This window comes from Acinonyx jubatus, chromosome E4 (genome assembly GCF_027475565.1).
Source record: "Acinonyx jubatus isolate Ajub_Pintada_27869175 chromosome E4, VMU_Ajub_asm_v1.0, whole genome shotgun sequence".
Taxonomy (NCBI): domain Eukaryota; kingdom Metazoa; phylum Chordata; class Mammalia; order Carnivora; family Felidae; genus Acinonyx; species Acinonyx jubatus.
Window position 1 is genome coordinate 2002240 of NC_069395.1, and position 13115 is coordinate 2015354.

General features: G+C 58.6%; 2 protein-coding genes across 5 annotated transcripts; one reads left to right on the top strand and one right to left on the bottom strand.

The window, feature by feature from the left end:
- Nucleotides 1-92: 92 nt before the first annotated feature.
- TMEM79 (transmembrane protein 79) lies at nucleotides 93-6600 on the top strand. 3 transcript variants are annotated; one of them, XM_027048449.2, is made up of 5 exons: nucleotides 1141-1334; nucleotides 2129-2931; nucleotides 3118-3331; nucleotides 4211-4335; nucleotides 5631-5753. In XM_027048449.2, the coding sequence occupies exons 2-4, from the start codon at nucleotides 2172-2174 to the stop codon at nucleotides 4308-4310; spliced, it is 1074 nt and encodes a 357-aa protein (XP_026904250.1). In that variant the 5' UTR covers nucleotides 1141-1334; nucleotides 2129-2171; the 3' UTR covers nucleotides 4311-4335; nucleotides 5631-5753. The 3 variants fall into 3 exon arrangements, with proteins under 3 accessions (XP_026904248.1, XP_026904250.1, XP_026904247.1); XM_027048447.2 differs by lacking the exons at nucleotides 1141-1334; nucleotides 4211-4335 and adding an exon at nucleotides 93-233 and having other exon boundaries at nucleotides 5631-6600; XM_027048446.2 differs by lacking the exon at nucleotides 4211-4335 and having other exon boundaries at nucleotides 5631-6600.
- A 248-nt stretch (nucleotides 6601-6848) lies between these two features.
- Nucleotides 6849-9703, bottom strand: GLMP (glycosylated lysosomal membrane protein). 2 transcript variants are annotated; one of them, XM_015079691.3, is made up of 6 exons: nucleotides 9535-9702; nucleotides 8861-9118; nucleotides 8468-8665; nucleotides 8134-8352; nucleotides 7469-7722; nucleotides 6849-7344 (listed from the first exon to the last, which is right to left on the bottom strand). In XM_015079691.3, exons 1-6 carry the CDS (start codon nucleotides 9652-9654, stop codon nucleotides 7179-7181), a joined length of 1215 nt encoding a protein of 404 aa, XP_014935177.2. In that variant the 5' UTR covers nucleotides 9655-9702; the 3' UTR covers nucleotides 6849-7178. The 2 variants fall into 2 exon arrangements, with proteins under 2 accessions (XP_014935177.2, XP_026904246.1); XM_027048445.2 differs by lacking the exon at nucleotides 7469-7722 and having other exon boundaries at nucleotides 9535-9703.
- Nucleotides 9704-13115: the final 3412 nt, after the last annotated feature.

Sequence of the window (13115 nt, forward strand, 5' to 3'; positions counted from 1 at the left end):
GGGCAACGCGGCTTCTTTCCGGCCTCTCCAAGTCCCTGCGAAAAACTTTATTGACAGACCTGCCAGAGAACGGACAGTGGACCCGGCGAGGGGCTGGGGCTCAACTAAGGGTCGCGGCAGATGGGCCCACGGCCAGGAGCGAGACTGTGTTTTGCGCTGCGGTGGCCATTTGGTCCGCTCTGCCGACCCTACACCTGTCCCCCCATTTGAGTCGCGTCTCTCTCAGGTTGCAGGTGATCCAGTTCTCCCTTTCCCCTGTTGCTTAAAAGAACAAACAAAAGTGTATGTGAGAGTTTCCTGGGGAGAGGAGGACCGTAAGAGTGAGGCCCCTCCGAGACGTGACCCTCGTGCAGGCGCCTCGCCCTCAGCTCCCCTACCCCACAGCCTTCCAGTTGCTGTCTCTCAGCAGCCCAGCAGACATTTATTGAACGCCTGCTGTCTTCCAGCCTTGGGTTCTGGAGACACGGGCGAAGAGCGATCCAGACCCTGTCTCGCCCTCACAAAGCTCAAGTGACTTTGGGGTGAGGTCCCACAGGAATGAGAAGCCCCTCTCTCACGTTTCTGCCTTGGAAAGATTACCTTGGATTCCTATTGTTTTCTTGGCGTTGAACCTAGGCTAAAAAAAAGCAAGGTATCTTGGGAAGTCTGGGGAAGTGGTGATAGGAACATAAATTCCCTTCCACCTCGGTGCTCCTGGTTCCAGCCACCAGCCTTTCTTCTGTTCCTGAACCAGCCTAAGTGGGTCTTTTACTTGCTCTGTCTCCTCCTTGGAGCCCTCCTCATTTCCTGTCAGGTCTCAGCTCAAATGTTGTCTTGGCAAAGAGGTTTTCTCTACTCAAACTGTCCTATTGATTAGGCTCTTTATTATCTGTTACCGCAATAGAACAGGCTCCTCGAGGGCAGGGACCTTGCCTGCACTCTTCTCTCCTATGTCTGTGCCTAGAATAGTGCCTAGCCAATAACAGGTGCTCACCAAATACTGCACAAGTGTAGAAGTTCCGCCTTTTCTACCTACTCCGAGCACCCTTTGATGTGCCCTCTGCTTTCCTGAGCTTCAAGCTCCTACACATCCCACCTGCCTAGAGCACACACTTACCCTTGTGCCCAGCTGCACCCCCACTTTCGGAAAGGGTGACGTCCTCCAATGCTTTTTCTGTCGGCAGATTCAGCAGGGCAGGGCCTGCCCCTTTAATCTGGGCCCCACCTGCTCTGGTCAGACAGGTTTGGAGACACAGGTAAAGGGAGAGAGACTGAGAGGGATACTTGCAGAGCCAGCAGGGAGCTGGGCAGCTCCTTCCCAAACGTTGGGGACCCTCCGCCTCTGCAGATGGAAAGTAAGAGGGTGTCATGGTTTCACATGGCAAGGGGTAGAAGGCCCTTGAGGAGGTGGAGGGAGGGGACTCTGCCCCATCCAGAAGCAGTGAGATGGGGGAAACGGAGAAAAACAGGAGGGGAGGCATGGGGAACGGCCATAATTAGACCTAGAAGCCAGAATGGACAGCCCCAGGCCCCCTGGAGAGGGAGGACGGAGGGCACGGACTAGCGAAGAGCATGGAAACCACCCAGGTACCCACACTGCGGACGAAAGAACAGGGCGCACTGCTGTTGCGGGCTCCTTGGGACAGATTTATTAGCAAATCACTGGTATCGGTTTCCAGGAGAGTTTCAAACAAGGATCTACAAGAAGGGGAGGTTTGAGGGTAAAGGCGCAGCCTCTGGCCACAGGAGGCCCCTAGTGGGAAGGGGGCTCCAGGCAAAGTTCTGGACACCCCACCTTCCTCTGGTTTCTGCACTAGGGTGGGCGTGACCCCAGGGGTTTCGGAGGGGGCTGGTAGAAGGCACGGGGTGGGAGCTGGCTGAGGCCACAGCTGCCAACGCCTGTGCCCCCTGACTCACCCTCTCCTGCTGGATGGCATCTGACGTCGAAAGGGTGTCTCCATTTCAGCCGCTCCCTTCCCTCCCACCTCCTTCTGTTTCAACACCTTCCTCGGTACCGTGTTCTCCCTAAGGTCCCAGAAGGGGCTAAAGCCCGTGAGACCAGCTGCCCCAGAGAGTTCCAAGTCTATCCCCTTGTCCCAAGGGCCAGAAGCCAGGAACTTTTGACAGAGCTTTCTTCTGCTCCCTCTAGGGTGATAGGACCTCATGGTAGACCCCAGAACTGAGGCCCCAGGATGACAGAACCCGAGACCCTGGCCCTGCTAGAAGTGAAGGGGTCTGAGGCCCCGGAGAAGAGCCCGCCCCAGGCCTTGGTCCCCAACGGCCGGCAGCCGGAAGGGGAAGGTGGGGCTGAGTCCTGTGGAGCCGAGTCCTCCAGGGCGGGGTCTTCTGCTGGGTCTCCCACAGCCGAAGAGGGGACTGAGGATGGTCTCGACAGCACGGTAAGCGAAGCTGCCACCCTGCCCTGGGGGACTGGCCCTCAGCCCAGTGCCCCGTTCCCAGACCCCCCCGGATGGCGGGACATCAAGCCCGAGCCCCTCCGCTCAGAGCCACCCACCAAGCTGGAGGAGTTGTCCGAAGATGATGCCAACCTGCTGCCCGAGAAGGCGGCCCGGGCCTTTGTGCCCATCGACCTGCAGTGCATCGAGCGGCGGCCCCAGGAGGACCTGGTTGTGCGCTGCGAGGCGGGTGAGGGCGAGCGCCACCGGACCCGTCCGCCTGCCCGGGCCACCCAGCCCGAGCCCCCCGAGCGCAAGTGGGCCGAGGCCGTGGTGAGGCCGCCAGGCCGCTCCTGCGGGGCCTGCGGGGGCTGCGGGGGCCGGGACGGGGTGCGGGCCGTGGCCTCGGTGGGAGCCGCCCTCGTTCTCTTCCCCTGCCTGCTGTACGGGGCCTACGCCTTCCTGCCCTTCGACGCCCCGCGGCTGCCTACCATGAGCTCCCGCCTCATCTACACGCTGCGCTGCGGGGTCTTTGCCACCTTCCCCATCGTACTGGGTGAGCCGGGCAGGGGGGAAGGGAGCGGGGCCGGGGGCGGAGTTCCCCTTCCCTGGGCCTCCCCCGCGCCGCCCGGTGTGCCCAGCCGGTGCCGGGGTGGGAGCCCCACCGCGAACCCTCCCCCGCCTCCCGTTGCCGCTGGGCGCTGACCCCTTGTGCGCCCTTCCCCCCTCCCCCCTGCCCCAGGGCTCCTGGTGTACGGGCTCAGCCTCTTGTGCTTCTCGGCGCTGCGGCCCTTCGGGGAGCCGCGGCGGGAGGTGGAGATCCACCGGCGCTATGTGGCCCAGTCGGTCCAGCTCTTCATCCTGTACTTTTTCAACCTGGCCGTGCTCGCCACCTACCTGCCCCAAGAGACCCTCAAGCTGCTCCCTCTGCTCACTGGTCTCTTTGCCGTCTCCCGGTGAGTGGGGTTGCGGGTGGGGCCCGGGGGAGATGATGGTGCTGGAAGGGCCCAGGCGTCTGGCCTGGGGAGATGGGGGCAGGGAGCCTTCTGGACTCTGCGTTAGCCCACACGTGCGTCCCGCATCGGTGCCTCCACTGTCCCCCTTGCACCTTGCCTCACCTGGTAGCAGGTGTGTCTTCCCAAAGGAAGTTGAGTTCAGAGACCCAGGTACCAGCCTAACACTAACACTGGAAGGGCTTTCCGGTGTCATCTCGATCAACCTCCTGCTCGTTGCTGGGAGCGCTGTTCCGTGACCCTCTGGTCAGCTGGCCACTGGCCTCTAGCTGAACACTCCCTGTGACCAAGTGTCCAGTTCTTTGTAAGAGTGTCTGTTTCATTTTTCAAGTCCCATCACTAGAAAGTTTTTATTTATGTTGTGCTAAAAAGTGCGCCCCTGACTTTGACTCTGGAGTTGCCTAAGACAATTCAGACACTTGACCACAGCTCTCAGTCCCCCCACTGCAACACCCTGCTCCCCCAGGGTCCCTCAGGCTCCTGTGACCTTCCCTCTGGCCAGGGGAGTCTCCTGCTTGTCCGTTGTCACAGGCATTGGCCTCCTGTTCCTACAGACGGGAGGCCACAGTGGCTCCCACGGCAGCCCCACTCCTCTGCTCTCATTTGGAAGTCACCTGAACCCTTGGGGCTGCTTTCACATGAACTGCCGCTGACCCAGAAAGTGCTTCTGAATTTCGGGAGGCACACGGAGATCTTCCCATTTTTTCCCCTAACGTATTTCCTGTTGTTAAACTTTTGATACGGGATTTCCGGTCTCTTTAGCTGCTAGAACATTCTTTCTCTTGAGCTGGAATCTGTCTCCTCTGCCGCTTCTGATTGTAGTGTAGTGGTTGTCTGTCCCACCGGCCTCCTGAGCAGCGTGCAGCCTGGTTTCTCCTCCTTGTGTGACTCACCCTCCCGTGTGCGTCTTGGGGAGTGCTGATCTCAGACAGAAGTCGGGTTGAGCAGTAAGAATCGTCAGGGGGCTAAAGAGCACCCCAGGGTTGTCCAGCCTGCCTCACCCACTTCACCGTGGGGAAGGCACAGCAGACCAGGGGAGAGGAGCTGCTCAGGCCGCTCAGCAGTGGTGGGGCCTGGAATACCGGCCCCTCCGTCTGTCACCAGGGCCCTTTCTTCCCTACCACAGGGCAGGTTACTCAAAACGCCCGGGCCTCCACTTCTCCATCTGTGAAATGGAGCTGTGGGGATTAGCGAGTTAATTCACGTAGCGTGCTTGCCAGAGTCGGCCCGATAAGGGCTCACCAGGGGAACCTTTCCTTCATTCTGCCTTGCTGCCCCCCGGGGCAGTACAGAAGCAGCAGGTACTTTCCCTTGCTCCGGGAAAAGAGCGAGGCACGTCACTTGTGTAGTAAGGGGTCCTTCCCGTATTGAGAGGAAGCTGAGGGGTGTGGACTTGGAGTGGATCTTCCGAGAGGGCAAGGCCCCATGCCTCTGGGCTTCAGGCCCTCTCAAAGCTGGCTTCCTTACCCTCCCTTCCCCCCGCCCCTCTAAAATGGCAGGAGAGAGGGCGATGAACGGGCTTGGGTTCAAATCACGGTTCTACGATTTCCCTGATGTGTGACCTTGGGCCAGTTTTACTTAACCCCTTTGGAATCTGAGTTTCTTCTTCAAAAGGAGAGAGAAATACAGTGGAGCGTACGACAGCCGTAAAAGAATGAGGAGGCTGTTTCTGTACCGATGGAGCTGCGCCCAAGACACGGTCAATGGGGAAAAGCGTGCAGGGCAGTCTGCACGGCATGCTACCAAACTTGAGAAAAGGAAAACATAAATCTTTTGCTCACTCATCTACACGTACCACAGCCCTTGATGTGCAAGCCACCGTGACACTGGACGTCCGAGGAGGGGGTGGAGTGGAGGTGGAGAGAACAGGGCGGCTGCGAGTCAGGACAGGAAGGCATTTTACCGCGCTCACCGCAGCCTTGGCATTTCCAACCATGTGGCTGTATGGTGCCTACGCCAAAGTTTTACACTTAAGTTTAAAAAGGAGACAAAGAGGGAGGGGAATGACGCTTCGGCCTCTCAGACACGTGGGGGAGTCTAAATAGGCCCCTGGAGGAATCAGTGCGGCGCCTAGCACATAGTAAGCGCGTAACCGCCAGGGGTTGAGAAGTGTCAGTTGTAGGCACCGACCCGCGTGGGTCCCCCTGCCTGTGCTCCCCTCCCCTAGCCTGTATGCCAGCTAGCCCGTGCACTCCTCTCCGGGGGCCTGACTTCCTCTTGCCCCCCCCACCCCGCCCCCCAGGCTGATATACTGGCTGACCTTCGCCGTGGGCCGCTCCTTCCGAGGCTTCGGCTATGGCCTCACGTTCCTGCCCCTGCTGTCCATGCTGGTGTGGAACCTGTACTACATGTTCGTGGTGGAGCCCGAGCGCATGCTCACCGCGGCCGAGAGCCGCCTCGACTACCCCGACCACGCCCGCTCGGCCTCGGACCACAGGCCCCGGCCCTGGGGCTGAGTGCCGCCCTCTCACCGCCCCACCCCAGGCCGAGCCCCACTACTGCCCTGTCTTCTGCCCTCCGTCGGTATTGCCCTCCACCTTGGGGGCCTGGGGCAATCGTGAGGGAGGGACTTTGGTTTCTGGCAGGGAACCGACTGGATGGCTACGCCCCTTACGGATGCTGAGGGCCCAGGGCCAGGAGCAGCCCCCAGCACCGCCACTAGCCCACATGCCCACAGTGGCCACCCCACCCCCCCCCCCCCGCCCCGGCCTCCAGCCTCCAGCCTCCCGTGAGGCACCAAGTGGGCTGAGCCACAGCCAAACTGACCGTTTCTGTGCCACTGTCCAAGCAGAGGGCCTCGGGGAGACTGGAAGTGTTGCCCGTGCCCAAGATAAAGGCTGGGCATCCCACCAAACTGGACTTCCACATTTGGTGAAAACCTTCCTGGGGCCCTGGGCTCAGGACCCTCCACGACTGGCCTTTGTAGGATCTTTAGCCTCCGTCAAGATGATCAAAACTGCCCCCGCCAGAGCTGCGGCCTCCGGTCTTCCAACCTATTTAGGCCCCTCGAACCTCCGGCCTCCGAACTGCCCAGAAGCCGCCACGCCCCTCCCATGGGAAGAGGTGCGGAGGGGGAGGCCTGCCTCCCCAGAGGGCAGGGGTATGTGTGTGCCAGCACCCACGTGTGTGCTGGCTGGGGAGCAGCTGCAAGGCACAGTGGCCGACGTCGACCCCGTCTGACCATGTGTCTGACAATAAATGGCTGCCACAACTTCCCCGGCTCTTCTTTGTGGTCGCCCCCCGCTCTCAAGCGTCCCTTCCTCGTCAGACCCAAGCTGCATCAGACTCTCCCCACGTGACGGAGTGAGGCTGGCGGCAGCCTGGTCCCATGCAGGGAGGGAAGCTATGTCTGGTGAGAAGGGGCCGCACTGGAGCAGTGCCTCCCATGCCCCTCCCACCGCCCCCCATTCCCAGGACCGGCCGCACAGCAGCCCGCGACACCCACACACCGAGAGAGGAGTCCAGGGCAGAAAATGAGTCTATTTCGTGCCCTCCAGGGCAGCCAGTCAGTCAGAAGGCCTCTCATTTAGGCCTGTGAGTCCCATTTAAGGGAAATGGGGGCAGAGGGGCAGTAAGGCATCACCAAGAGACCCTCCCTCCAGCCATCGCCCTGCCCCTGGCCCTCCCCAGAGTAGGAAGGCAGCCCCATCTGGGGGTTCTCCGGAAAGGTGGAGGTGTCCCTGATGTTCTGCAGAAAAGCCAGGTGGGAGAAGGGAGCAGCTGACCCCCCGTCTGGCAGACCAGCAGGGCAAGTCCGGGGATCAACGTCCAGCCCTTCAGAGAGCGGGCCTCAGTTTATGGGCTGGTATTCTGAGCACTGCCTGTGGCCCAGCAGCAGAAACACGCCTCCAGCCAGCAGCATGAGCCCCGGGGCACCCAGGGCCACCGCCATGATGCCTAGGACTAGTGGGGACAAGGTGTCCAATGGAGGGGTGCCCACACCCAGGAGCGTCGACCTGAGGCAAGCACAAGTGAGAAACAGAGGTGAGCACATTAGACGAATATGCTGGGAGGCCAGGCTCCCCCACGTCCCCTCCCAAAGCCCCGGCTCAGCACCCCCGCCCTGCCCCAGGCCCTCACCAACTGAGGTAGTGTGCGTCCCAGTAGCCAGGGCCTGTGGAAGCCCCAAATGTCAAATTGAAGGCACAGAAGTTATTGTGGGACTCAAAGAAGGCTCTGACTATGGGTGACTGGGGGAGGTATGCCAAGGAGGGGTGAAGAGGGGAAGCTTGGCAGGGCAGGGCTGATTCCCGGCCCCTCTGCCTCTGCGAGAAAGCCACTGGTCGCCACTGCACGAAGCCGGATGGGAGGGAGCCCCACAGCAGCTGGTTCACCTGGGGAGAAAGACAAGCCACGGGCTGAGGAGGACCAGCCTGTGCCCAACCCTTCTGTTCCCCCACCCTTCCCGGCCTCCAACTGTCACTAGGTGTCCTGAGTCCTGGGTCTGCTTCAAGGACTCACAGGCTGTTGGCACAGAGCCTTAATCTCTCCTCTGTCGGAAGGGGAGTTGGGCCACGGGCACTGGGTCCTTTTCTAGCCCCAACCCTCTGCAAACCTGCACTCAGCTCCTGCCCCCAGACCCCCAGGCCCCCAGGCCCGCCTTCCGTCTTCTCCACTGAAGGCAGAGATTTGTCAGCACAGTGACCATCACTTAAAGGAGCCGAACTATGTCGCTAAAAGGTAAACGGTTCCATGATTCTCTCCCGCATCCCCCCACCCACCCGCCTCTCTGCTGAAGGCCTGACCTGGAAGACAGCAGGTGCATATTCATCGTCGATGGAATGTTGCTCCTGCATCAAGGGGCAGTCGGGGCCCTGGCCCAGGGTGGCTACCTCCAGCCCAAACAGGGAGCGGTTTCCCCGGGGAGAGGCCCCGACCAGGGCCACCTCTAGCTGGCAGGTGTCGGCCGAATGCAGGAGGCGCGGGGGCTGGTCTGGTCTGCCGGACCCAGAGAAGGCCTGCACCTGGGATGGGGGAGGTGGGGGAGGACGGGAAGCAGGGGGGCAGGCCTGGCTTTGAAGGGCACCCCCACCCTCATAAACCAGCCTTCTGAGTTCCTCTGCTTCCCCACACCCTTACCCTGAAGGTGAGGCTGCCATTGGCAAAAGCCCCGGTGGGGTCGTCGGTGGGGCGGCCTCGAAATGTGGCGCTCAGGGTGGCAGGATCCAATGAGTCCGTGATATTGTTCCAGGAGAACTTGGCCAGGGAATACGGGGGATACGGTTCTCCCGGAGGCTCGGCCCCCTCGGATGTGTTGGCGCCATCAAATTCAAAGAGCTGGCGGGTGGGGTGAGGTGGGGCAGGGCTTGCCTGAGTCCAGCTGTCCCCGGAACCACCCCCACCCACGGGCCCCCACCCGCAGGCTCCCGTACCTGACTGCTTCCCGTACCCCGTCTTCAGTCCCTCCCTCGAATCCGGATGAACCCTCTGCTCCGCACACGCTCCCCCTTGGTTCTCCCCCAACCTCCTCACCCTGGTAAAGACAAGGGCAGAAGAGAACTGGATGCTGTCCTTGGGGAGCACCCCCAGGCCCCCGTCAGGCTCAGGGGACAGCAGGAGGCTCCAGTTGACACTCAGGGTGCTGTGGGGGGTGTCGGTGGCCACGAGCAGCACTGCCGGAGGCCCCACGCTGCTCCACACGTAGTGCAGCGTGGAGTTGGTTCCCACCGCCCGGATGTGCAGGAGGTTCTGGGGGGCGTCCAGCCCGGGAGGGATGACCTCCAGAGACACCTAGAACACGGAGCAGTGGAGGGTCAAGGGAACAGGGTCGGGGGAGAGACACAGGGCAAAGCAGCTTGGACGTGATGGGGAAAGGCAGGAGGCGTGTTGAGGGCTGGGGGAGAGGAGGGCAGAGCCACAACCGCCCCGCCCCCAGTGGACGGATGAGGGCGCAGGGCAGGGGCAGGGGGAGAAGCAGCCCAACTCTTGCCCGGACCTGGGTCGCTCAGGGCTGAGTCAGGGCCCAGCTTCCATCAGAAGACAGGGAACCCTCACACCCGCCCTCCTCCACAGTCCTGTCCCAGGAGCCCTGGCTGAAGAACTCGTCTCCAAGCGGCCACCCACCCCTGCGCCTTGGGTACCCCCCGGATTCCAAGCTCCCTCCCAGGGTTGCGTTTCCCGAAACATCTACTGCTCTAGCCCCTCACCTGGCGGGTCTCCTCCCCCAGCAGGCCAAGCGGGGTTGCAGACGCAAGCAAACTCAGGAGGAGGATGGGGCTGGGGATACAGCGCCCCCAGCCCCGGCGGGGCCCCTCGGAGCCGCACATGCGGCCCCAACCTCCGAGGGCGGAAGACACACCACAGTCATGTGACTCCCAGATGCAGCTGATCTCTCTGCAGGGCGGGGCCAAGCCAGCAGCTCTTAAAGAGACCGCCTCCTTCAACCCAGATTCCGGCTTGAGCAACTCGTCCCCTGGGGCTGCGAGGCGTCCCAGCCTGCACAGGTGCACAGCCACACTCGCGGCCTCTCCTACCGACTGGCCCCGCTCTTGCCCACAAGTGGCCAGGGTGTCTGCATTCAAGATCCGAATGGATCCCAATAAATTGACTGGGTCCAGTGAGGGAGGCAGAGGGATTTGAAGGACTTCCAGGGCGAAGACAGCAGACCCCAGATAGTTCTTTTTAGTCAATTATTAATATTTATGGAGCCCCTGGGTACGCCGGTTCCTGTCCTAGAAGAGCTCACGGTTTTATTGTGGAGAAGAGAGACGTCAGTAAATAGGATGTGAGAACAGCACGTAGTATTTGCAAAGGAGCTCCTGTCTGGGTGAACAAACCCGCTTTTTGTTGTTCTTTGGTGTTTCTGCTTAAAATTATTTTGGCTAATAATAAATGCACAGGACACAAAATTCATAAGTTACCAAAAGGTATCACCTTTATTCCCCAGTGACTTGGGTCTTTCCCTCAAACAACCACTGTTACCTTTGAGTCCTTCCGAAGACATTCTATGCAGGGATGCCAGGACTCTTGATCTCGGGGTTGTGAGTTCAAGCGCCAGGCTGGGCCTAGAGCTTACTTGCCACATGTATACACATATTGCATGTATGTACAGACAGGCGATACCACACATTGGCATCCAGACACCGCTCTGCAGCTTGCTTTTTCATTTTCACTTGCACATGGAGGACTGTTCTGTATCAATGCACCTGGCACTGCCTTTGTCCACTGGTCTTTCAGTGACACTGCAGGGGGACGTCCCATGGATATGTTTGACCAGAACCTCGCGTTTCCAACATCTGGCTACGGCGAACATTGAAATGAATATCCCTGTATGTAGTGCATTTCATATATATTTGAACCCAAATCTGTAAGATAAAGTCAGGATTCGAGCTGCCAGGTGGAATTGACCTCTGCCTGAGACCAGAGGGCCTGTTTTCCCCCACCCTCGCTGAGTCTTTACCAGGCTTATTTGCATTTCCCGCTGAATTAGGTGGAACACCTCCTGTTCTACAGTCACTCTGGAGCTGTTGTTTGCCTATTTTTCTGTAGGCCCAATCGTCTTGACCGCCACATTCTGAAAATTCTGTAAAGAAATTCACCTTTGTATTGGTACAAATATCACACCCCCCCCACACTTTGTTCTCAGCACGTAAATTTTTTTGCCCTTATTTTTCCCCACTGTGATAAATACATTTAAAAATCTGTTTTCTTCTAGTTTCACTTGCTTGTATTTAAATCTTTCAGCTGCCTCGAATTAATTTTGCAGACAATGAAGTAGGAATCCAATTTCATTTTCCCCCAAAATGGCTACTCTAGGATGAACTCAAGTTTTCTCAAAAAACTCATTTTTGAGACAAGTAACTTGTATCTTCTGAGTCTCAACTCCGGGACCTGACAAGGGCAAGCGAAAACAAGAGTGCTGGCTGAGTATGGAGGGCCGGAGTAGTCTGGAATCCAAGCCTCCCCACCACCCAAAGAAATGTTGCTTTAGAGGAGAACAGGATTTGGTGGAGTCTAGGAGTCTGACAGTACGAAGGACCATGAGCAAAGTCAAGGAGGAGGCAAAGCTGTGTTCACGGAACAGTTTAGTGATGGAGACTCACGCCAGGCGATACAGAACACGGTGTGGGCAACCCGCAATCCCAATGTTGTTTCGGCCCAGGCAGCACTAAGGGCCTTTGAACGCCAGATGGGAGACCAGACTTGCCAGATGGAACTTGCCAGAAGGGATTTCCACGGGCCCAGGACACACAGGTGCCCCCAGAGGAGAGGCTCCGACTGCAGCAGGAAAGCCCCCGTTTACCCAGCAGCCACCCAAGTCCGAACTGCAACCAGAGTGGACGTCAGGGCAAATCACAAACGGGAGGGAGGGATCCTCACGGCGTGACGAGCTTCCTCTGTAACTTCTCCGGTCCTGTGAGCACTACTTCGTCAACATCTATTCACTTATTTGAGATTAATCCATTGTCTTTCTCGAACACAGAATGACAAGCACGGCCAGTAAAGAGGCAGGGAGGGCGCCCAGGTAGCTCAGCTGGTTGGGCGTCTGACTCTTCGATTTCAGTTCGGGTCACCATCCCAGGGATGTGGGATCGAGGCCCATGTCAGGCAGGCTCTGATTCTCTCTCTCCCCCACTCTACCCCTCTCCTCTACTTGGGCTGTCCCTCTAAAATAAAAAAATTTTAAACAAAAACTTCAAAAAAAAAAAATAAGAAAGAGGCAGGGATTTCAGGAAAAAACAGGCTTATCTCAGATCCCCTCAGAGGAGAGGAAAAGCCAACGACCTCCTAGTGGGCTGAGCAGGAAGCCAGACCCGGGTGTGAACAGACAAGAGGCCTCCAGAGCCCCATCGCGCCTCCTATGCGGGGAGCACAGCCGGCTGAGAACACGGCTCTGGAGCCAGACTCCCCACGCAGCAATTCCGTCTTCCACTCACCAGCTTTCTGTCAGGCAGATTCTCCATTGTAAAACGGGGGATGTTGCCAGTCTTAGTCTTGTGAGGATTAGCCGGTATGTGCAAACTGGCTAGAACGTTTATCACACGGGAGGGACTACGTGCCATTATCCTACCTAGTATTCAACCTAACGTGACTAAGTCCTGAGATCAGGGAGGAGATAAAGGCTGAGTGTATGAATCATAAGGACAAAGGGGATGTGGAAGGCACAGTAGCCAAGAGGAAGGGTAGCGAAGAAACCAAAGGCTAGCCCCACCTAGCCTCCAGCATCCCACGGCCACCACTTTTTCCCTGGATAAAAACAAAGCACGAAGTGAGACGAAACCCTCTGTTTCTGCCGGCAGGGGAAGCGGAGGCCCTCCTGTGACACAAGAACAGAGAACAGACTGCTGCCAGAAAGAACAGCGGCAGAGAATTCCACGTAAGATAGGAGGGATTCTGAAAAGTTATAGGACACGATAGAAAAAACGCATGTTGTTTTTTAGGACAAGTGCCTGAGCCCTGGCACGTACTGGGTGTTGCTCTACACACAGCCACACGTGGGAACACCCACGGTCTGGACAGGTTCCTCCTGTTCTTGGGGTGGTGAACACAAAGCGGTCCTTCTTCAAGCTTTAACATATGACCCTCTGGGGCGCCTGGGGGGGCTCAGTCATTAAGCGTCCGGCTTCAGCTCAGGTCATGATCTCAGGGTTCGTGAGTCTGAGCCCCGCGTCAGGCTCTGTGCCGACAGCTCAGAGCCTGGAGCCTGGTTCCGATTCCGTGTCTCCCTCGCTCTCTGCCGCTCCCCCGCTCATGCTCTCTCTCTCGACAGTAAATAAACATTAAAAAA

What these genes read in the sequence shown, in the direction of transcription:
- TMEM79 (XM_027048447.2), top strand. Translation starts at nt 2,172, where the DNA reads ATGACAGAACCCGAGACCCTGGCCCTGCTAGAAGTGAAGGGGTCTGAG. An exon ending in CACCTTCCCCATCGTACTGG is followed by an intron (nt 2,932 to 3,117) that starts GTGAGCCGGGCA and finishes CCCCTGCCCCAG; the next exon opens with GGCTCCTGGTGTACGGGCTC. An exon ending in GGTCTCTTTGCCGTCTCCCG is followed by an intron (nt 3,332 to 5,630) that starts GTGAGTGGGGTT and finishes CCCGCCCCCCAG; the next exon opens with GCTGATATACTGGCTGACCT.
- GLMP (XM_015079691.3), bottom strand. Translation starts at nt 9,654, where the DNA reads ATGTGCGGCTCCGAGGGGCCCCGCCGGGGCTGGGGGCGCTGTATCCCC. An exon ending in TGGGGGAGGAGACCCGCCAG is followed by an intron (nt 9,119 to 9,534) that starts GTGAGGGGCTAG and finishes TCCGTGTTCTAG; the next exon opens with GTGTCTCTGGAGGTCATCCC. An exon ending in CTGCCCTTGTCTTTACCAGG is followed by an intron (nt 8,666 to 8,860) that starts GTGAGGAGGTTG and finishes CCCACCCGCCAG; the next exon opens with CTCTTTGAATTTGATGGCGC.